Source organism: Thamnophis sirtalis, unplaced genomic scaffold (assembly GCF_051295495.1).
Source record: "Thamnophis sirtalis isolate CommonGarterSnake01/CBP01778 unplaced genomic scaffold, rThaSir2_p1.2 scaffold_13, whole genome shotgun sequence".
NCBI classification, from domain to species: domain Eukaryota; kingdom Metazoa; phylum Chordata; class Lepidosauria; order Squamata; family Natricidae; genus Thamnophis; species Thamnophis sirtalis.
The window spans coordinates 52483001-52507127 of NW_028261393.1; the positions used below are offsets into that span (position 1 = coordinate 52483001).

Below are 24127 nucleotides of genomic sequence, written 5' to 3' on the forward strand. Positions count from 1 at the left end.
TTCTGTCTGTCTGGAAGATAGTTGTCTGCTACTTCTATTCATCTCCGCCCCTACCTTTTATCCCCAGAGCTAGGGTGGGGTTCCGCTAGCAGTGGTGTCTTTTCGGTCCTGAGGATCAGCCCATAGATTTCCACTGCTCTCCTCTCCTCTACATTTTGTGTACTTATGCATCAGGCACTGGGCCCAGCTGTTCCTCCTCTTCCTCATCAGCCATCTCCAAACCTAGGGTCTGTTGACTCTCCATCTGAAGACTGATGGACTGCCCAGGCTCTGCCCCCCTCTCTCTCTCTCTGACAGCTCCATTCCCTCTTCCCCCTCGGAGCTCTCAGGTTGCCTTGATGCTGACCCTGACTCCCACGCCTCTTCCTCCTCCTCTGATTCAGCTGCTGGAGGGGCTGGTGGCCAACAGGCCACAACACAGATACTTCTAAACCAAAATGAGGACTTCTTGGACAACGAGCTTCTCCTTTTGTCTTCTCCACAACTACCAATATATTTCCATACTACTGCCATAATTTCTATCCTCCCCCCAGTCTTCCAAAGCAGTTTGAAAGCAGCCCATAACCATCTTCATGTTCCTTCTTCTAAACTTTGAGAAGCAACTGAACATCTAGGAAGGAAGGAAGGAAGGAAGGAAGGAGCTAGGATGGAGGCCAGACCTCCCTTGGGTCTCACAGGACAAAGGATTGGAGTCCACAAAGTGCAAAACTTTGCTGCCATGCAAAATAGTCTGCATTAGCCAGTAATTAACTCAGTTCCCAGATGACATCATGTGATTTGATAGACAACAAGCTGATTTTGAACAGATGGACAGATTTCAAGTGGAAGTGGCCAGAGATAGCCTGCTTTTGAACTATTCCTTTGTCTCCTGCAGCAGCATTTTCCAACTATGGCTGTTATAAGATGCGTGGACTTCAACTCCCAGAATTCCACGGCCCTCTTGAAGGGGAATTCTGGAAGTTCACGCATCTTAAACTGGCCACATTGTCCTACTGCATTGCCCTTTGACTGTCTGTCAAAAACAATAGGCTCTGCTATAAGTTCCCGAGCCAACAAGATGAGGCATGCACAGTTCCATGTACAATAAAAGAAAATCAGTGGATTTCAGAGCTCCAAATAAAAACCTATCATTTAGAATGAGAATCCATTTTTAACCTCATTCCAGGTTGCCTTTTTTTGGGACCTGCTAAATTATCCCTCTAGAGGCTGAGCTCTGTCCTCTCATGAAAAAAAAAGGACTGATAATTAATTATATGGTGTTTCTTTCAATATGCTAGACTTGGGTTATTTGCTGGCCCTTCCCCAATACTATTGTATTTCTGGCTCCCTGATCTTTGCTGGGATAATTGCCAAAATCACAAACACACAGAGAGAGAGAGAGGGAGAGAGAGAGAGAGAGAGAGAGAGAGAGAGAGAGAGAGAGAGGAAGGGAGGGAGGGACAGGGAGGGAGGGACAGGGAGAGAGAAAGAGAGAGAATGTGTGTGTGAGGAAGAGAAGGAGACAGAGAAAGATAGATAGATAGAGAGATGGAAAGTGTGTGTATGTGTGTATGAGCAAGAAAGAGACAAGAGAGTGAGAGTGAGAGCGAGAGAAAGAGAGAGGCAGAGAGAGAAAGAGAGAAATGTGTGGGTATGAGAGAAAGAGACGAGAGAGAGAGAGAGAGAGAGAGAGAGAAAGAAAGAAAGGGGGAGAGAGAAATGTGTGGGTGTGAGAGAAAGAGACAAGAGAGAGAGAAAAAAAGAAAGGGGGAGAGAGAAATGTGTGGGTGTGAGAGAAAGAGACAAGAGAGAGAGAGAGAGAGGGGGGGAGAGAGAAAGAGAGAGTGAGAGAGAAAGAGAGAAATGTGTGGGTGTGAGAGAAAGAGACGAGAGAGAAAGAGAGAGAGCGAAAGAAAGAGGGAGAGAGAAAGGGAGAAATGTGTGGGTGTGAGAGAAAGAGACAAGAGAGAGAGAGTGAGAGAGGGGGGAGAGAGAAAGAGAGAGTGAGAGAGAAAGAGAGAAATGTGTGGGTATGAGAGAAAGAGACGAGAGAGAGAGAGAGAGAGAGAGAGAAAGAAAGGGGGAGAGAGAAATGTGTGGGTGTGAGAGAAAGAGACAAGAGAGAGAGAGAGAGAGAGAAAGAAAGGGGGAGAGAGAAATGTGTGGGTGTGAGAGAAAGAGACAAGAGAGAGAGAGTGAGAGGGGGGGGAGAGAGAAAGAGAGAGTGAGAGAGAAAGAGAGAAATGTGTGGGTGTGAGAGAAAGAGACGAGAGAGAAAGAGAGAGAGAGAAAGAAAGAGGGAGAGAGAAAGGGAGAAATGTGTGGGTGTGAGAGAAAGAGACAAGAGAGAGAGAGTGAGAGAGGGGGGAGAGAGAAAGAGAGAGTGAGAGAGAAAGAGAGAAATGTGTGGGTGTGAGAGAAAGAGACAAGAAAGAGAAAGAGAGAAAGAAAGAGGGAGAAAGAAAGGGAGAAATGTGTGGGCATGAGAAAGAGTCAAGAGAGAGAGTGAGAGAGGGGGAGAGAGAGAAAGAGAAAGAGAGAAATGTGTGGGTGTGAGAGAAAGAGACAGAGAGAGAGAGTGAGAGGGGGGAGAGAGAGAAAGAGAGAAGTCTGTGAGCATGAGAGAAAGAGATGAAAGAGAGAGAGAGAGAGAAAACACAGAGAGGGTCTCTCTCTCTCTCTCTCTCTCTCACACACACACAGATGGAAAGAGTGTCTGTATGAGAGAGAAAGAGAGAGAGGGAAAGAGAAATGCGTGGATGTGTATGTGTGTGAGAGAGACAGAAAGAGCGTGTGTATGAAAGAGAAAGAGACAGGGGAGAAAGAGAGGGAAGGAGGGAAGGAGGAGAGAGGCACAGAATTCAATACATTGCAATTCTCTGAAAGGAGATCTATGGGGGAACCAACGTGCCCTCAGTGTCAGGGATGATACAAATCAAAGACAAAAGGGTCACGACAAAAAAAGCATCTGACAAAATTAAAGCAAGCAAACGAAAACCCACAGCGAAGGGACCGGAAAGGTTAGCACGGGCAGCGACGAACAGCAAAGCACGGGAATGTCTCGTATTTTAAACGCTGTTACAACATGTGAGCTCCACCAAGCATTAGCCACCGTCTTGCAAAGCAGAAATCAAAGTGTGACATGCACCGTAAAAAATGAGCTATGCAGCAAAAACACGGTAGCTCTCCAAGCATCGCCAAGAAAATGTAGAAAAAGAAAACCCGATGCATTTTATAGTCTCGACATGGTGGATATACGTTCTGGTTGCGATGCGTGAGAAAAAAAGGCATCGATTAGCCATATCCTTGGTGACGGCTGCCTGACAGAGGATGCTTCTGTCAGTGAAGGATATACAGGTAGTCCTCGACTTATGACTTAACAACGAAGCCCCAAATCTCTGCTGCTGAGCGAGACAGGGAGTTTGGGGAGTGTTTGCTCTACGTTACGTCCTTTCCTGCCACCGTTACTAAGTTAGTGGCACGATTGTTAGGTTTATCCGCTTTCTCCTTTGAGTTGGCTCATCAGAAGGTCACGAAAGGGGATCAGGGATGGGCTTGCTACGGGTTTGCCCAGGTTCTGGAGAACCCGTAGCTAACGTTATGGCTGGTTAAAATCCCAACCCTGGCTGGCCCCGCCCATCACACCCTGCCCTTCCAACCCTGCCCCTCCCCTCCCAGGAGTCTCCATGCGGCCTGTTTTGGATGCGAGGTAAGTGCAGGGCCTATGCGGTGAGGAGGGGAGGGGAAACGGGTCTCCCAGAACTTCTGGAAGGTTGGAAACGGGGCCATTTCCAGCCTTCGGAGGACCTCTGGAGCCTGGGGGAGGCAGTTTTTGCCTTCCCAGAGGCTCAAGGAAAGTCTCCGGAGCATGGGGAAGGCAAAAGCGCTCCCTCCCGTGGTGCAGGAGGCCGACTAGGCTACGCCCACCCAGCAACCGAGCAGAGAACCCGTTGCTGAAATTTGTGAAGCCCACCCCTGCACGTGTTCCTGGGACACTGCAACTATCATCAGTAGGAGCCCATTGCCCAGCATCTGAAGTTTGATCATGTGACTGTGGGAATGCTGCACCGGGTGTCCGTGTGAAAAAAACGGCCATATGGAAACGTGAAAAGGGAAGACACGGGAATTCTAACTTTGAACGGCCAGCCAACGGCCCGCCGTAAGTCGAGGACTACGTGCATCAGGAAGGCAACTTTGGTGAGAGCGGATCGGATGACGTCTCGGAGAAACGTATATGCACCATGGTTCTCTCTCTCCCCACCAACCATAAAATGCACAAAGGGTGATGGGTGTAGAAGAAGAATACGAAAGAAACCAAAAACCAACCTTGGAGAAATATCACATCCTTGCTGCATAAAGGCACCCAGGGAAAACCAAAGGCTGTTAAATATTCCAAATTCATTGGGAGGATCAGGTGGATTCTGAGGGTCGCGAGGCTCTTCCTGGTTATCTTCCAAATGCCACTCGTAAGGACTGAATCGGCTGACTAGAAAGAGAACTACGCTGACGCCAATGTACGCAAAGACTATACACATCCAAATTTCATAGGCCAAAGGATCCAGAAAGGAGAAGACCCCCGGTTTAGATTTCTGGGGCTTCTTGATCATGATAGAAATGCCCAAGCTCATAAAAGGTTTGGAAAAATCTATGACTTCTTCTCGGACCAAGGTTATAGTCAATGGGGCCACAGCTATATCTGCTCTCTGGAAAGACAGGACACAGACATAAAAAAAGAAAAGAAGAAGAAGAGAAAATTACAGCAAGGCATCTTTGTTTTAACACAACAACAGTCCTCACCACTCTGACATGGGATGCTTCAGCTCTTAGCACCTTCTACCTCACAACGGGAAGCTGCTCTGGCTTGGTTGGCCATCTGCGGTTCCTTATGCTTCCTGCTTTTGGAAGAGACCCAAGTACTCAACATGTCTCTGACAGATTTGCCGGTAGTATGTTCTACTCTAGTGATAGACTGGCCAGACCAAGGATCTAAGAAGTAAGAGATGAAGAGGTAGCCATGTTCTTGCAACTCATTGTATGCTTCCCAAACATGTCTGGGTTGGTCATTTTTTTAGGGACCAGGAATTCTGGAGGGCTGGAGTCCTTAGCACTGCAGAAAAATGAGGATGGGGGAGGGCTTTGCCTTAAAATCACCTAGGCCTAGAGATAAGGAGTTTTAGGATGTAGAAGTAGCAATGCAGGCTGCATAACCTTGGAGAGATGTGTAACTGAGAAAGCCAGCTCCACAAATTCCCTTTGTCATGCAGTAACAATAAATTGATTTTATTTATTTATGACATTTATATATCCACCCATCTCGTGCTTGTGACTCTGGGTGGTGCACACAAATAAAAAAAACACAGAGCCAAGCAACCAACATAATTTAAACACATCCATACATATCCAAAATGGCTCCCAGACAAAATCTAGGGAAATTCTAATCCTGGCTGTGAGCGAAGCAGAAACCTTTTTCTCTCAGGACCCAAGAATTAATAATATGGATTCAATTCATGTCCACTGGCTATGGGGCTTGGCTGTAGCTTGTTTTACAGAGCTGTCAAATCTGTGACAGAGGAGATGAAAACATGGATTGAGTAGTGTTGAGGCCCAGCAGGTGCCGTTGGAGCTGCCACCAGACTCTGACAGCAAGGGGCCCTCTTAGTCGGCTCTGGAGGATGTGGAGGACCCTGGACAGGGTTCCGACTCCAAGCAGGGCGCAGAGAGGTTGGTTGGCCACGAGGAGGTGCCTGAGCCTTGGACCAGTGGGGAGGAGACAAGGGAGAGTGAGCCAGGGCCAGCAGTGAGTTGTTCCTGGATGCATGCCATCGAAGAGCTACTAGGCGTCAGGAACAATTATGCAATTACAGGAGGTGATTGTACTCAGCTGGTGGTCATTAGGCTCCTCTCCAGACTATAAAAAGCTACTTGTGCACACGGCCCTCTTTGCAGAAGTCGACGCAGGATTGAATGTTGGAGGACAGTACTGTGAGCTTGGCAGGCTGGATTGCTGCCAAGCCTTATCTGTGTTTATTGCTGCCTGAGTTTGTCTGAGTTGCTGCCAAGGTCCTTATCTGTTTGTTTTGCTTGGCTTTCAGCCACCGAGGTTTTGGTGTCTTGTTATTAAAGGACATTCCATTTAAGCTTGTCTCGGCATTCGTTACTGGATGGAGGAGGGGGTCAGAACAGGGTACCTATTCCACTTGGCTGTTCTTGGGTGGGCATGTTATGCCAGAAACTGAGGTAGAATGTAGTCTGGATCCCAGGAGGGAGGGGCTGCATTCCAGAGGACCAAGAGACAATGAAGTTTAAATAATTTGGTTGGAGGAAGAGAGTTAAGGCAGCTCCTCCCTAGAAAATTTCTGCTCCACATCTTTAATGATATAAGTATTTTGCTTTAGTCTTTCAAGATTCTGTCTACAGGTGAGCAGCAATAAAGAAACTTGTTTAGAAGAATCTCGGTATGTCTTTCTTGATTTTTTTGAGCCTGACAGAAACTGAGTTTCTTCATACCTGCTAGCATAACCACTGTCAATCATTTTTTTTATACAATGCATGTCAGAGGGGAGGTATGGGGAGAAACACCCTGATCCTTGCTTTTAACTTTAGTAATACATTTCTAAGTTCTGGAGAGGAAGCCCAAGTGCATTGCCAATGACCCGTACATTAGTCTGATCAAGATGTTTAATCCTCAAAATGAGTATTGTGAGCTTATTATGAAGGCATTGCCTTCCTTCTTTCCAGGGAATTTCCACATGGCATTCTCTGGTCTTCTGCTGGGGTGGGGGTGTGATGGACAACTCTCGGGCAAAGATTGTGTGTTTGTGCAAAAGTTGAGTTAGCGATAAGCCCTTCTTCATTCACAGGATGCATCTGCTGCACATCGAAATATCTCTGACGTGTGTTTGGAATTTGATGCTGAGTAAAACTCCTGATGCATCCAGCTTCCATTTAGCTCAGTAACTAACATTACTAGTCCCAATGGCGGGGAAGATAAGAGATGAACATATCTGAGAAAAGAAAGAGAAGGATGTTTTGATGGTGGGTCACCAAATATTATTTTGGGGATCCACCCTGCGGCTTTCCTTTTTCCCTTTCAAGAACCAGGAAGAAGAGTTGAGTGGATTAGTTGATGGTCTGGAATTAAAAGCATCAAGAACCTTGTTTGATCGCTTTATAAACTGGGCTGTACTAAACATAAGATCCTATCTATCAATAAAGTCTGGACCAACAGCCCTTACTGATGCCTTAGCTCCCCCAAATCCACCACAGGTAATTAGCCCAACTTTCTACAACAGCAGCTCAGCAGGTGTAAAAATACTGGATGATGAAGTTGAAACTATCTGGGGGGGGGAGGTATTTTATTTTATTTTATTTTTACCAATTGGACTTAACTAGTTTGTGTTCCGGACAACTTACCTGCCTCACCTGGCCTTTGCAAACTGGGTCTTTCCTATTTAATGCCTTTTGTTTTAAAGCAAATGGCCATGTACAAGCCAACATCATTCATTTACGTTTTCCTTGCCTTGGCCATTCCCCAGTTCAAGAACCGTATGAAAAATCCTTAGCTTAGTTAAAAGCATCAGGTTTTCTGCTCGGCTCAGCAAAACTTGGCAAGGCTACTTATAAGCGTTTGGCAATTTTGTCATCCCCATAGAGAGAGAGAGAGATGGAGGAGGGCACTCATGCTTGGGCTTCAAGTCAGACATTCCCGAATCAGCCTTCTGAGTTGGACTGATCTCAAAAGAAGTCATGAGAGTTTGGGCCGGAGCCAAATCACTCTATGAAATGTTGGCATTTGTGCAAAAGTTGAGTTAGCGATAAGCCCTTCTTCATTCACAGGATGCATCTGCTGCACATCGAAATATCTCCGACGATATCGCGAGTTGGATCGTAAGAGTAGCATGTGCTTCGATATCTTCCAAGGAAGATTAAAAGGGACCGGTATACCGACAGGCAATTGAAGTTTTCAAAACTTGACAATGAGATTTAAATCTGGCCACATCTAATTTTTGAATGACATGCTCTACAACTTAATGGGGGGGGGGAGAGACTTGAATGCTGCCATTGTAGGAACAAAACGTAGCTTCATTTGAAACTGTTTAACTGAAAACTATTAGCTACTATTCCACCATTACAACTGATGCCAGCCAGACCATGGAGCAACTCGAAGAAGTAGTGCAAGATCAGAAGATGTGGAGAACACCTGGCCCATAGAATAGCCAAGAGTTGGATAGGACTAATGGATAACATTGTCAGCAGCAGCTACAATTCCTTATCTGAGTATTTTGCATTTTAGCACTTTATTTAGCAATCAGAAATTATAAGCTGGGGCCAATTGGGGAGAAGAGTCCCTGGGAGCCACATGTTCCCAGGAGGCACCTCAAGTTCTACACACCTTTGTGTTGTTATGACCTTTCTTTGAATGGACAACTGTAGCAATTAGAAAGAGTGCCAGTTGGAACTGAATGGGCATTAAAAATAAATAAATGGGCACAATAGAAGCCATTCTCACCAGTTGAATTCATTTGCATCAAGTTATTTCATTTACATAATTGCGGTCAATCATCCGGACGGCTTCAAATATAACAGGCTTTGGTTTGGGGAATTGTCAGCTAGGCTGGAAGGAGGGGGATCAAGCGGAAGGACTCACTTGGAATCCTTGCCCATCTGCAAGTGGTATAACCTCTCCCCAAATCCGGATTAAAAGAGAAATTGATAACTAGACAGATTATTTGGGTATTAAAGTTTCTTTACCATATGGAATGGGAAAAAGGAATGATTACCCTTAAGATTAGTTGTTCTGTTTGCTTCATCCAACTAAAACAAATGAAACAGGATATTGGTACCAATACCCCCTGTGGGGAGGTAAATGAGTAATGAATAGCAATAGCAGTTAGACTTATATACCGCTTCATAGGGCTTTCAGCCCTCTCTAAGCGGTTTACAGAGTCAGCATATCGCCCCCACAGTCTGGGTCCTCATTTCAACCACCTCGAAAGGATGGAAGGCTGAGTCAACCTTGAGCCGGTGAGATTTGAACCGCTGAACTGCAGATAGCAGTCAGCTGAAGTGGCCTGCAGTACTGCACCCTAACCACTGCGCCACCTCGGCTCATATATCATGTCTCTGTTTTGGGAAATTGTTCTATGAGGTCTACGTGACACAGGAAGGCCAGGTACTTTGGGATGATCTTTATGTTGGCTAAAAGTATAAAAGACTGTAAACAACTGCCCTTCGGGGTTCAGATTTTGCTTGACCAATCGCTACTGAACCTTTGCACGAATAAACTTCTCCCTCTGACAAAGAGCTGGTCTTGTCTCATTTTCTGCTACAGGGTCAGGACCATAGGAAGGCAAGCAGTCTCGGGAGATAGTTGTAAACTAAGAGTATAAACAGTAAAATGATGGAGGGCATAAGAGGTCTCACAGAAGACCAAAACCAGCCATCTCTCCCTGTATCTTGTGTCTGTTCATCTTGTGTAGGCAACTGAATCTTGAAGGAGTAGACTAAGTGAAGGTGGATGAAAAGATACCGTTCAAGAACCAGGGTGTTGCTTTTTGCTGTCCCTATGATGAGGGGAAAGGGTTATCTATCATATACAGATAACTAACTCCCCCTCCCTTATTTTATTTATTTATTTATTTGATGGATTTGAGTCAGTCTTGGATTGGATAAGTCTTTGCCGTTTTCTAGACAAGAATTCAGAAATGTCTACTTCCCAGGCAGTGGTGGGTTTCAAAAATTGTTGGAACCTACTCTGTGGGTGTGGCCTCCTTTGTGGGAGTGGCTTGCCACCCATGTGACCGGATGGGAGTGTCTTGCCGCCCAGGTGACCGGATATGAAATTATGAATTAGTACTTAGGTTGGTCCAAGTAGCTATTCAGAAACTCTGGCATTGAAGCATGCAAGTCTTAAAGCTGTCAAGTTACGAGATCCTTGCCAGTGGTGGGTTTCAAAAATTTTTGGAACCTCTTCTGTAGGTGTGGCCTACTTTCCGGGTCCACTGGTGGAACCTCTTCTAACTGGTTCGGTAGATTTGATGAACCGGTTCTACCGAATAGGTGTGAACTGGTAGGAACCCACCTCTGTTCCCAGGGCTAAAATAGAGGGACTGGTCCAAGAAGAAACCCAGCTGACTTTCATGGTTAAGGTGAGACTAGAACTCACCATCTCCTGGTGATTGGCCTAAAGTCATCCAACTAATTTTCATGCCCAAGGTGAGACTAGAACTCACAACTTCCTGATGATTAGTCCAAAGTTCCCAAGCTGGCTTTCATGCCTAAGGCGGGACTAGAACTCACTGCTTCCTGGTTTCTAGCTTGGTGCCTTAAATGAACCAATAGCAGTAGATTTATATACCGCTTCATAGGCCTTTCAGGCCTCTCTAAGCGGTTTACAGAGAGTCAGCATATTGCCCCCAACAACCTGGGTCCTCATTTTACCCCACCTCGGAAGGATGGAAGGCTGAGTCAACCCTGAGCCGGTGAGATTTGAACCGCTGACCTGCTGATCTAGCAGTAGCCTGCAGTGCTGCATTTAACCACTGCGCCACCAGACGGGCTCTGTAGCCTATCAAATCTTGCTGTATTCCTAAAAGGTAAAGGTTCCCCTTGCACATATGTGCTAGTCGTTCCCGACTCTAAGGGGTGGTGCTCATTTCCGTTTCAACGCCAAAGATCCAGCGCTGTCCGAAGACGTCTCCATGGTCAGCATGACTAAGTGCCAAAGGCACATGGAATGCTGTTACTTCCTACCAAAGGTGGCTCCTATTTTTCTACTTGCCTTTTTACATGCTTTCGAACTGCTAGGTTGGCAGAAGCTGGGACAAGTAACGGGAGCTCACTCCATTTACGCGGCACTAGGGATTCGAACCGCTGAACTGCCGACCTTCTGATCGACAAGCTCAGCATCTTAGCCACTGAGTCACTGCATCCCTTGTGTTGTATCCCTAGGTACAGTGAAATGTATTTGGTTGCAACACGGCTTTGCTAAAGGATACATCAATGGAACTTGAATCACACCCTTCCTGTTGGATAAAGGCAATGTTAATAGCAACAACCAATTAAACAGAAGCCTCTCTGCTGAATTTAGCTTGTTAGAGTATCAGCTTGTGAAGTTTAGTTTAGCTTTCCTCTTGCCGTGAATATTTTTTTGCAAGCTACTGCATATCAAAGTAATGCAAATTACTCATGGAAGGGGGAAAGGGAATAGAAAATCTTTTGCTTCTGCTAAAGAAAAAAGCTCTCTATTTTATTATTAGAGGAACTTCATTTAGGGGACCTAACCTAACACTAAAAAGAATTAAATATCCTATAAATATACCTATCTTGGGCAGGCCTAACACTAATCGTAATCATAATTTATTGCATTTATATGCTGCCAGTGACTCTGAGTGGTTAGGAACGAATGAACATAGAAGATGCTTTATTAAATACTTTCACTGAGCAACAATCTCTTCTTGTTGATTGTACATATGAATAAAGATACAGAGGATCAGCTGTGCTTTGCAGTGCAAAGTCTACTAGATAAAATGGGACTTCTTTCTTAGTCAACACAGATATAAGATCTGTTAGGATATTAAATTTAGTAGCTGGAACCGTAAAATGTACAATGGGACAAAAGACACAGCTGTAGTTGATTGATTGGAGGGTATTGGCTCCTGCGTGAGGCAATCTGCGCTGTGATTGGTAGCTATGGGTGTAAAGGGGGAGAGTTTCCCCTTTTTGTCCCGCCTTTTTTCTTCAGGGTGCTCTGTATGCCGTTTGTGATTTACCTCACAATGTTCCTGTGTTGCTGGCTATCTCGTCCTGCTGCAAATAGGAACGTTAAATATATTGATTTATATTGAATTACAAGTTTGTGTCAGTATCTCTGACTTCATTTGGACAGTGCTGCGCAGTTGCCTGACACAAATCCAACAAATCCACTTCCAGGAATGCCCGAAAAATATGGAGGTGCCCCCCAAAATATGGCATCACGTCACCTGAATAGAACCCAGACAGACCGGGACAGAATTTAAGGCAAAGCTCTTTAAGTGGGGAATAGCCAAGAGCCTGAAATGCAACTATGGTACATCAGAAATGTTAGGATATTGAATTTGGTAATTGAAACAATAAAGAACACACAGTTGTAGTTGGCTAGTTAGAGTGCTGATTCATGCATGAGGCAAGCTACGCTATGATTGGCTGCTGTGGGTGTAAGGGGGAGTTCCCCTTGTTTCCCGCCTTTTTTTCTGTGTGCTCTGTATGCTGTTTGATTTACCTCACAACGTCCCTGTGTTCTTGACTAACTCGTCTGCTGCAAATATGAATGTTAAATATGTTTATTAATATTAAACTCCACGTTGGCGTCAGTGTCTTTGGCTCCACTTGGACAGCTGCTGCACAATTCCTTGACAAGATCTGATTGCATGCCTGTTTTAAAGCACTCTGCAGATTTTTTCAAAGGCTGTGATGATTGAACGACAGCCCATGAAGACACAGCTTCCTGATGTGTACACCGAAACAATCTGAATGGTGACATTCGGTATGGAGAGGAATTGCTTTTTCACACTGAGCGAGAACATTTACATCACAAAGACACCAGGTGTCTTACAAATCCTTGCTGGGAGAGATCAAGCTCATATAACTCATCCACAATTTACTATGTCACATTCTTCTAGGTTAAAAATCGGGCCAAATATTACTCGGCACATTAACCCGAAGCCTAGGATACAGCATTGGCTTCTCCTCCAATTATTCTCATTCCTCAAGAGCTCAGATGGCAAGGGAGCACGCCCGATTTTGTTTAACCTAACACCAGCATCCTTGTAATGTTAAAGCATCGCTTGTGTTCTGCCTTTAGAACAAGCATCTGTTTCTTTCATGTGAGAACCGTTTTAACAATGCTAAGAATATTTTTTCATGACAGAGTTTTCTGCTTGATGCAAATACCCTATATTTTAGCACTGAAAATGCCAGGAGGGGAACCTCAAGCTATGCTATCAAATGCATTTCTGTGGGAAGGGTTGAGCCTTCTCTTAGAAGTCAAAACCAACCCAAAGATGAATAGAAACGCCACAAAGCTGTGGAAAGTCTGAACAAAAATTCTAAAGAGACGTTATTCTTCTGTCACTCACACTTAAACAATGCTGTTTAAAGAGAAGAGAAAAAGAAGCACAATTAATAGAGAACAACATAGGAAGGTGGGAGTAAGATACGGCCTTCTCAAAATTCTACATTTCATGTTTGGGCTGCCTACCGATGATCAATTCCATTCCTTCCTTGCCAATGAAACAGTGAGATTTCAGATCACAAAATCTGCTGCTCTCACCATTAATTCTCAGAATTATAAACGGAGCTGCTGCAAAGAGAATTTTCACTCTCAGAGTTCCTTGAGGGCAGCCATGAAGAGGAAATTCTTGCTAGAATCCCCATTATTTCCTGGGGCAATGAATTCTGATAGGCGTTTGAACTCTTCTGGGACATGATTAAACGGTTTTCAGCAAACCTGTTGGTTTGAGTTGGTCGACACCATTAACTGGTGAACAGTTGAAATCACAGAGCTAAGGACACTCATAAGGGTAGGTATCATCTCCATATTTGGACAGCCAACATAGTTCATCTACTTGGATTTTGCTGGATATTCTTGCAGGATACTGTACATCTAAGCAGCTTTGCCAAGAAAGACAGATGGAGAGGTAATCCACTTAACTTTGGTGATATGATCATAAGGCAAATGAGTAGCAGAACCACAATGTATAAGGACTTACCCCATAGACCAGCTCACCCACCATGCCATTCCACATTTTAGTCTCAGGGTCCTTTGCTCCATACTTCCCATCAGGAACAATGGACAGGACATATTTAATCCCAACATGTTTTGCAATTTCATAAGCGAGGTCAACACAATACCCTTCGTATTTCTCATTCCCTTCCTTCTGGTCAGGTGACTGCTTGCGCATGACATAGGGTGCTTCCTGGAAAATGACACAAGGAGAAAATAAGTTAGAAGGAAGGGATTCCTTCAGATGCATCAACATCAGAGTGAACGGGGAGAAATCCCAACCAAAGAAGCTGGAAGAACCTAGAACTAAGGAGAAATTTCCTGCCAGGGAGAACAATCCATCGGTGGAACAGCTTGCCTCCTGAAATTGTACATGTTCTATCGCTAGAGGTTTTCATGACAGCCATTTGTCCGGAATGACATAAGATCAGGGGATTTAATTAAAAGTCCTCCAATGTCCCTTGCAACCCTGTGATTTTAATAGCAATAGCACTTAGACTTATATACCACTTCACAGTGCTTCACAGCCCTCTCTAAGTGGTTTACAGAGTAGGCCTCTTGCCCCCAACAATCTGGGCCCTCATTTTACCCACTTTGGAAGGACGGGAGGCTGAGTCAACCTTGAGCCTGGTAACATTTAAACTGCCAAACAGCAGCCAGCCAGCAGTCAGCAGAAGTAGCCTGCAATGCAGCACTCTAACCACTGGGCCACCACGGCTCATTTTAAGTTATAAGTTCAGACATCAACATGTTAAGGAAAACCTGATCTGCCTGTCAGTTCAGAAAGTAGGAAGAACAATCAAAGTTTGGGAAAATTAAGTGCTGAGCAACCAATCCATTTCATTCTTCAGAAAACTACATAGATCTGTGTGTCCAGGATAGCATCAGAAGCTGAATTTGACTCAAAGGAATCAAGATTAGAAAAGAATGGCTAAAGGGAGGTAACAACTTACAAGGATGGTAGTCACCACAATGGTTCTGTTCTCAACTGAGGACGTATCGTTGGACACAGTAGAATCAATTGCAGGCACAAATCGCTCATATTCATTCCAATAACCAGCCTATGGTTGAAGAGAGTATTGACAAGTTAAGATAGTGAATTTCAGTTACCGGTATTTATAGGTAGATGGGTATATAGATAGATAGGAAGATTAGAAGGATGATAGATAGATGACAGATAGATGGATGGATGGATGGATGGATGGATGGATGGATAGATAGATAGATAGATAGATGTGATGGAAGGAATGAAAGAAGGAAGGAAGGAAAGAAAGAAAGAAAGAAAGAAAGAAAGAAAGAAAGAAAAATGTCCTTTTTTGATACCAGGTGATGCTTTGGGTTAGCCAAGGAACTGGAAGTTGTAGAATAGTTTGCACCAATGGAAAAGGCCATTTCAATGAAGAGGAGGAGGAAGAGGAGGAGGAATAAATAAATAAATAGAGAATGAAGAAAGAAAGAGAGAGAAATAAAAAGAGAAAGAAAGAGAGAGAGAGAAAGACAGAAAAAGAAAGAAAGAAAGAAAGAAAGAAAAAGAAAGAAAGAAAGAAAGAAAGAAAGAAATGTCCTTGTTTGGTACCAGGTGATGCTTTGGGTTAGCCAAGGAACTGGAAGTTGTAGAATAGTTTGCATCAAAAGAAAAGGCCATTGCAATGAAGAGGAGGAGGAAGAGGCGGAAGAGGAGGAGGAGGAATAAATAAATAAATAGAGAATGAAGAAAGAAAGAGAGAGAGAGAGAGAAAGAGAGAAAGAAAGAGAAAGAGAGAGAGAAAGAAAGACAGACAGAGAAACAAACAAACAAACTGTGTCATACCTTCCGTGGCCCGCCAGGTCTCATTTCATACACATCAATTGTGTAATTGGTTCTACGTCCGTAGGTGTCAAACTGGATATTTCCTGTCATTCCTGGAACCTGAACCTTGACAATGATAAAATTGCAACATAACAAGATACAGGAAGCCTCCGTGCATTGGCCAGTATGCAAAAACCACGGTTTCACAAAAAGTCTTTTTTTTTTTTAGCAATTCCATCAAAATCAAAGAGCAGGTGGACTTATCCTTAATCATGTCACCAAGGGAAGGCAGAAAACAGAAGGGGGACCTATCCACTTGCGGCTAATTCTGCCAACTATATCTTCTTCCCCTCCTCCTCGTAAGGGGGAGGGGTGTTCTTCTCAGCTAGAGGGGTGAGCATTTATGAAAGCCTTTAATAAAGAAATATGCTGGGCATCTCCATTAAGATCTTTCCAAAACCAAAATAGGTTTCTTCACTTCTCCCTTTTGTCTCTCCAGGGCCTGCTAAAGTGCGTTTTGATTTTCAGTGCCTCCTCTGCAGTGCAGTTTATTTTCTGCATTTTTGCCTGTGTTCCTGTCTTATATATTTGTTAATGCTATTTTATCGCTTCCATTAGCAATAGCAATAATAGCAATAGCAATAACAGTAGACTTATATACCGCTTCATAGGCCTTTCAGGCCTCTCTAAGTGGTTTACAGAGTCAGCATATTGCCCCCAACAACAATCCGGGTCCTCATTTTACCCACCTCGGAAGGATGGAAGGCTGAGTCAACCCTGAGCCGGTGAGATTTGAACCGCTGAACTGCTGATCTAGCAGTCAGCCTGCAGTGCTGCATTTAACCACTGCGCCACCTTGGCTCATTACCTTCCGGTTGGGATTTTTTGGGGGGAAGGGCAAGAGAAAATGAACATTTCTTTTAGAAATTTTTAATGGTTCGAGTAACTTTGCAAAATATACAAAAAACATTGCATATTAGATAGACGGGTCAATCTAAAATTAATAAATAAGATAAATAAATGAAATGTCTTCCTTCCCAAAGGCCTTTCTCACTTAACCAATACAGAGTAGCAGCTGTCATTTTATATTCTTACCATCTTCAATGCTCTCTCAATATCAATCCCTTGGCTCCAAGGCACGGCTGGGTTTGCTAAACAATCTCCAGCACTTCCTCTCCGGGATACATCTACCCGCTGCCTTCGGAGGTACCGGAACGCTTCCGCTATGACAAGGATTGCATCGTGGGTCAACGCAGATGTATACTAAAAGAGATGTAAAAGAGACAAGTAAGTGAACTTCATCCTGCAAATGTTCCAAGTCTTTTTTTTTATCATCTCCCTCCTTAAATAACATTGAGTAATAGCATTGTGGTGGCACAGTGATTAGAATGCAATATTGCAGGCTAACTCTGCTCAATGTCAGGAGTTCGAACCTAACAGGCTCAAGGTGGACTCAGCCTTTCATCCTTCTGAGGTCGGTAAAATGAGGGCCAAGATGTTGACACTATAAACCACTTAGAGAGTGCTGTAAAGCATGGTGAAGTGGTATTATAAGTCTAAGTGCTATTGCTATTGCTAATTCTGACCATTGCCAGGAGTTCGATCCTGACCGGCTCAAAGTTGATACAGCCTTCTATCCTTCCAAGGTCAGTAAAATGAGGACCCAGATTGTCAGGGTCAAGATGATGACACTGTAAATTGCTTTGAGAGTATGTAAAGCACAATGAAGTAGTATACAGTATAAGTCTAAGTGCTATTGCTAACTCTGCCCATTGCCAGGAGTTCGATCCTGACTGGGTCAAGGTTGACTCAGCCTTCCATCCTTCCAAGGTGGGTAAAATGAGGACCCAGATTGTTGGGGGCAAGATGCTGACACTGTAAACCGCTTAGAGAGTACTATAAAGCACTGTGAAGCGGTATATAAGTCTATTGCTAATATCACAATGCCTGTGTCAGTCGTATGAGGTAGACCAGACTAAGAAATGAACAACCATCTAAGTCAGGACAATTTTCATTGGAGCAGAATCTTGCAAGTCTAAAGGTGTTTCCCCACCCCCTCTTTCTTAGACTTTGTGTGAACTAGGGAAGGGCACGCCCAAGATATTTCCCAAATAACAGCCCCTCTCATCCGTCGATTGCCCTGGCAACACCTCTCCCTTCTGTCCTTCAAGGCCAGTCCCTATGCCCTCTGCAGCTGTTTAATTTTATTTTTTTAATTAAAAAAAATTCAGAAGACTCTTAAGACCTTGTCTGTCTTTTTTCAGCCAAAGAGCGTGGCTGCCTTAAGAGTCGCAGTTGCTTTAATGAGACATCCAGGGGTGGGCTTCAAAAACCCCCTAGCAAGGGATTCTATGCCCAATTTCTGGGTGGGCGTGGCCATGGCGGGCGTGGCCTAGTCAGTCTCCTGCACCATGGCATGGGGGGGTGTGTTTTTGCCCTCCCTGGGCTCCAGGAAAGCCTCCGGGAGGACGAAAATGGTCTCCCCAAGTTCCGGAGGCCCTCTGGAGGCCATTTCTGAGCCTGTTTCCAGCCTTCCTGAACCTCACCCTCCCCGAGCCTCTTCGCACACCCTGCACATACCTGTATCCAAAATGGGCTGTGTGGGGACTCCTAGGAGTCGAGGGGAGGGGTGGGCGGGGCCAGCCAGGAGTGGAGTTTGGGGATTCTCTGAACTGCACAGAATTTTAGCTGGAGGTTCTCCCGAACCACTGTAAACCTCCAGCAGCCCACCCCTGCGAGACATCTTAGTAAAATATCCAGCTGTTTTAACCCATCCTAGGGAAGGTTATCTGCTTGCCATCTTGGAGCTGAGAAGTGCTCCTTCTGAACCATTTTTTAAAGTGCGCACAGTAAGAAATTGCATAATAATAACCCCTCCACATTCCCAGAGAAGTTAAGTACCATTCTGAAATTAGAGTATCGCTGAAAAAGGAAAGACAGTAACGAAAAAATTGTCATGTCTTTTTTTTTGCTTTTCATCTCCGCGACTTCAAACCTGTGTCATGAGTGTGCCAGAAGAGAGATTAACCCTTGAGATGGGGAACAATATAAAATTCTATTTCTTTCTTTTTTTTAAAGGATTATTTACTGTTAGGAATATAATTCTGACGGTTGGGTTGGCAATATATAAATCATGTAACAATGTTGTACCTGTTTCTTTAAATCATGCTGTAAAATGTGATTGGTTGCTGTTTCCCTCAATCGGCCATAAGAGGGAGCCAGAATGACTGTTAGCTCTCTGTTCGTTAGATGCTGGGCTGATCTGATCTGAGTGTTTTTGGAAGCTGGCTGTTAGAAAGTGCCGTGAGCTATTGTAAGTTTTGCAACTGCTAGCAAACTTTGTGTACCAGACTATTTGTATGATTACTGGACTATGTTATTTGGATTATCCCTTAACTGAAAGACATTGATGACTGACTGTCTTATCCGTGTGTGACTTGGACTGTTTGATGGACTCTGATACCTCTATTTCCACGAAAGTAAAAGCCTATTTAAACGGCAGTGTCTCTGTATGCTGGTTTTGTGTGTTCTCCAACACAACTCTCACAATGCTTCTCTGAATGTACTCACTCTCCCAACGGGGAGCTTACCTCACATTTACAAGAAATCCTAACCAACCACAAGAACAGTTACGAAGAACCACAGAATGCAAGCGCTGATGGATCTTTCAATGATATCCAATGTTTTGTTTACATCATTCTTCAGCAGCATCACCATTTCTTTAGCTTACTAGTAGCTCCATTAAGGGACATGGTGGCTCAGTAGCTAAGACACTGAGTTTGTCAATCAGAAAGGTCGGCAGTTCGGCAGTTCGAATCCCTAGTGCCATGTAACGGAATGAGCTCCTGTTACTTGTCCCAGCTTCTGCCAACCTAGCAGTTTGAAAGCATGTAAAAAATGCAAGTAGAAAAAATAGGAACCACCTTCAGTGGGAAGGGTGTTTAGACATGCCGGCCACATGACCACGGAGACGTCTTCGGACAGCGCTGGCTCTTTGGCTTTGAAACGGAGATGAGCACCGCCCCCTAGAGTTGGGAACGACTAGAGTCGGGAACGACTTAATCGTTACCTTTAGTTCTATCACAATAACATTCACCAAATGTAAGACCACTGCATCCAGTTTTGGTCACCACACCATAAAAAAAGATGTTGAGACTCTAGAAAGAGTGCAGAGAAGAGCAACCAAGATGATTAGGGGCCTGGAGGCTTAAACATACGATGAACTGTTGCAAGAACTGGGTATGTCTAGTATGATGAAAAGAAAGACCAGGGGAGACATGATAACAGTGTTCCAATATCTCAGGGGCTGCCACAAAGAAGAGGGAGTCAAACTATTCTCCAAGGCACCTGAGTGTAGAACAAGAAGCAATGGTTGGAAACTAATCAAGGAGAGATTCAAATTGGAAATGAGATATTTTCTGACAGTGAGAACATTCAACCCATGGAACAGAAGTTGCCTTCAGAAGTTGTGGGAGCTTCATCAATGGAAGCTTTCAAGAAGAGACTGGACTCCCATCTGTCAGAAAGGGTATAGGGTCTGCTAGGGCAGGGGGTTGGACTCGATGACCTACAAGGTCCCTTCCGACTCTGTTAATTTGTAATAATCTGTAAATGTTAACACAGCCAATAATGTATGACACCATTTTCTCTCTCAGTGGGGCATGGGGACAAACTGGTGTAGCATCCTCCTTTTGTTCTTTAAAAAATGAATTAACCAACCTAGCTTGTCTGATTTTGAAACCCGAACAATTCTGAAGTATACTAGGCTACATTTTGTATGAACTGATATACGCCGTTGGCAATAAATCTGTTGGTTTTTTTTTTATCACAGTATACTTCCACAGTTTTTTGTCACGCTGCTCAAAATTACAGTTCTCATCGACTTTATAAATCTGATAAACCTTCCCACTCGTAGGAAGGTAAAAATCTGTAAATTGTTTTTTTTTTCTTTTCCAAAAAAAAAACCAACCCCAATGCGTCATATTTACTTCAGATAAAAAGATAGGAAGCATTCTGACATTAAAGATCTGTCTCTTTTTCTGAACAAATTGTATTTTCGGGATCAACATTCTGTAGCGACACATTTGGAATCCTGCATCCAGTTTTGGTCGCCACAATGTAAAAAAGATGTGAAGACTCTAGAAAGAGGGCAGAGAAGAGCAACAAAGAGGATGAGGGGGCTGGAGGCTAAAACATATGAAGAACGGTTGCAGGAACTGGGTATGACTAGTTTAATGAAAAGAAGGACTAGGGGAAACATGATAGCAATGTTCCAATATCTCATGGGTTGCCACAAAGAAGAGGGAGTCAAACTATTCTCCAAGGCATCTGAAGCAATGGGTGGAAACTCATCAAGGAGAGAAGCAACTTAGAACTGATGAGAAATTTCCTGACAGTAAGAACAATTAATCAGTGAAACAACTGATCTCCAGAAGTTATGGATGCTCAGAAAGGTGGAAAGAGAGGAATAGGAGAGAGGGTAAGGGAGGGGAAGATGATGAGGATGAGGATAAGGAGGAGTGGAATGTAGAGAGAGGAGAAGGAGAAAGGAAGGGGAAGTAGAGTAGGAAAGGAAGATTGAGGGAAGATAGGAAGTAAGAGAGAGGTAGAAGAAAGAGGTGTATGGAGAGTAGAAGAGCTAATAATGGGTGTTAATTTGGGGGGGGGGGCGTTGAGGACAAGTGGAACTGATGTAATCATCATTTAATACTATATGATACTGGCTATGTATAGTATACATGTGATTGTATGTTATGAAAATGGAAATAAAAATATGTTTATAAAAATGCAGAAGTTATGGATGCTCCAACACTGGAAGTTTTTAAGAGCAGACTGGAGAACCATTTGTCTGAAATGATATAGGGTTTCTGCCTGAATAGGGGGTTGGACTAGAAGACCTCCAAGATCCCTTCCAACTCTGTTATTCTGTGAAATGAAATCAATTCTTAATTTTCAAGAATTACAGGTAGCACTTGACATACGACAGGTCCCTTAGCAATCGTTTGAAGTTACAACGGCCCTCCCAAATCTTTCAATCTGGTCCCAATGTTCCGATGGCCAGACGCACGTGTGCGCGCACGCCTACGCACACACAAACACAGTTATGTGGCCACATTTCAGGCACTTGGACGTTTTTTTTGGTCTGAAAAGATAAGATGTTGGCAGATGCCTTCTACCTTGACCAACATGTGTTGATCTTCTTCTTACCAGTCCAACTTAGAGCTTGAGCTACAGATTCCCTGCCTCCTTAACCCAAAAGATATCCTTCTTCCCCATCTTGATTCATAACCTCCTATCCCCAATGTAGTTTTGCGGGGTTTTAAGCAAAGGCGGTTCCTTGTTTTCAAAACCTGAAAGTCATCCCCCGTCACAGCGTTTGCTCTGGTGCTGAGACGCACCAGAGTTTTGCTCGCTGTTTTCGCACAAAGAATTTCAACTGTTGTTCTCCAATAGCTGTCCAATTAAGCATTACATCAACCTGCAATTGTCTTTCTGCAATGCCCCCCCCCCCAATTTTCCAATCAGGCGGCCTCAATTATCAGAAACCGTCCTGCCATCCTTTCCGCATCACACCGAGCGACAGATCTAATTTTCTATTTTATTCATATGCTGCTAACAAATGCATGAACAGGTGAAGCCGGCGTGGGAACGAGAGAGAGAGCTGGTGAAATATTGAATAAATTAAAACACCCAAGCTCTTATCTCTAGCCAATTTTATTTTCTAATCAAATTTACTTTAATTTTTTTTTTTTTGCTCTGAAGGGTGGAGTTGCCACTTTAATAAACACTTGTTTGTGTACTACAAATTGACAGTGCTTCCCAGCATTAACAGTACAGGTAGTCCTTGATTTATGGCTACAATTGAGCCCAAAACTTCTGTTGCTAAGCGAGAGATTTGTCCAGTCCAGTTTTGTCCCATGTTATGAACTTTCTTGCCACAGTCGTTAAGTGAATCAGTCTGGTTATTAAGTTAGCCTCAAGTGAATCAGTCTTCCCCCACTGACTTTGCTCGTCAGAAGGTTGTGGAAGCGGATCACATGACCCCGGGACAAAGCAACCGTCATAAATATGAGTCAGGGTCAAACTCTTAAACACAATCACAATCACTCCATGCACACGCATATGATTAGTTTTTCTTCTTTCTTTTTCTTTTTTCTTTTCTTTTCCTAATTACTGGCATATTCTTTATACTATTTACAAAACAATGCAATACAATACAATAGCAGAGTTGGAAGGGACCTTGGAGGTCTTCTAGTCCAACCCCCTGCCTAGGCAGGAAACTCTATACCATTTCAGACAAATGGCTATCCAACATCTTCTTAAAGACTTCCAGTGTTGGGGCATTCACAACTTCTGGAGGCAAGTTGTTCCACTGATTCATTGTTCTAACTGTCAGGAAATTCCTCCTCAGTTCTAAGTTGCTTCTCTCCTTCATTAGTTTCCACCCATTGCTTCCTGTTCTACCCTCAGGTGCTTTGGAGAATAGTTTGACTCCCTCTTCTTTGTGGCAACCCATGAGATATTGGAAGATTGCTATCATGTCTCCCCTAATCATTCTTTTATTTTCATCAAACTAGACATACCCAGTTCCTGCAACCGTTCTTCATATGTTTTAGCCTCCAGTCCCCTAATCCTCTTTGTTGCTCTTCTCTGCAGTCTTTCTAGAGTCTCCACATCTTTTTTACATCGTGGTGACCAAAACTGGATGCTGTATTCCAAGTGTGGCCTTACCAAGGCATTATAAAGTGGTATTAACCCTTCACGTGATCTTGATTATCTCCCTCTGTTGATGCAGCCTAGAACTGGGTTGGCTTTTTTGGCAGCTGCTGCCCACGGCTGGCTCCTATTTAAATGGTTGTCCACTAGGACTCCAAGATCCCTCTCACAGTTACTACTATTGAGCAAGGTACCACCTATACTGTACCTGTGCATTTTGGTTTTTCTTGCCTAAATGTAGAACCTTACACTTTTCACCCTTGAATTTCCTTTGGTTAGAGAGTGCCCAATGTTCAAGTTTGCCAAGATCCTTCTGTTGTTGGTATATTTGTCATGGATTGCACCAGAATGCAGCCGCGCGAGCGATTGTGGGTGCACCTCGCTTCACCCACGTAACACCTATCCTCCGCGAGCTGCGCTGGCTACCTGTCGATCTCCGGATACGCTTCAAGGTGCTACTTGCCACCTATAAAGCCCTTCATGGTAGTGGATCTGGGTACTTGAGAGACCGCCTACTGCCGATCACCTCCACACGACCCATTAGATCTCATCGTTTAGGCCTCCTCCGAGTTCCATCTGCTGGCCAATGCCGACTGGCCACCACGCGGAGGAGAGCCTTTTCGGTGGTAGCCCCGACCCAATGGAACGATCTCCCCGTGGAGCTTCGTACCCTCACCACCCTCCAGGCCTTCCGCACAGCCCTTAGAACGTGGCTATCCCGTCAGGCCTGGGGCTAAAGATCGTAACCCGCCCGAATGGTATGAATGTTGTGTTCTAATCATGTACTGTCTTATATGTAAAAGTCTGTCCCCCCCTTCCTTTTGATTGTGAGCCGCCCTGAGTCCCCCCAGGGAAAAGGGCGGCATACAAATAAATAAACT

The 24127-nt window shown here is 44.1% G+C and overlaps 1 protein-coding gene across 1 annotated transcript in view; it reads right to left on the reverse strand.

The window, feature by feature from the left end:
* Positions 1-24127, reverse strand: part of GRIA3 (glutamate ionotropic receptor AMPA type subunit 3) — a 172259-nt gene that overhangs the window by 55444 nt on the left and 92688 nt on the right. Inside the window, 5 exon segments of the mRNA XM_087727511.1 lie at positions 4306-4682; positions 13728-13934; positions 14695-14802; positions 15552-15656; positions 16626-16793. Coding sequence (XP_087583637.1) covers positions 4306-4682; positions 13728-13934; positions 14695-14802; positions 15552-15656; positions 16626-16793 — 965 coding nt within the window.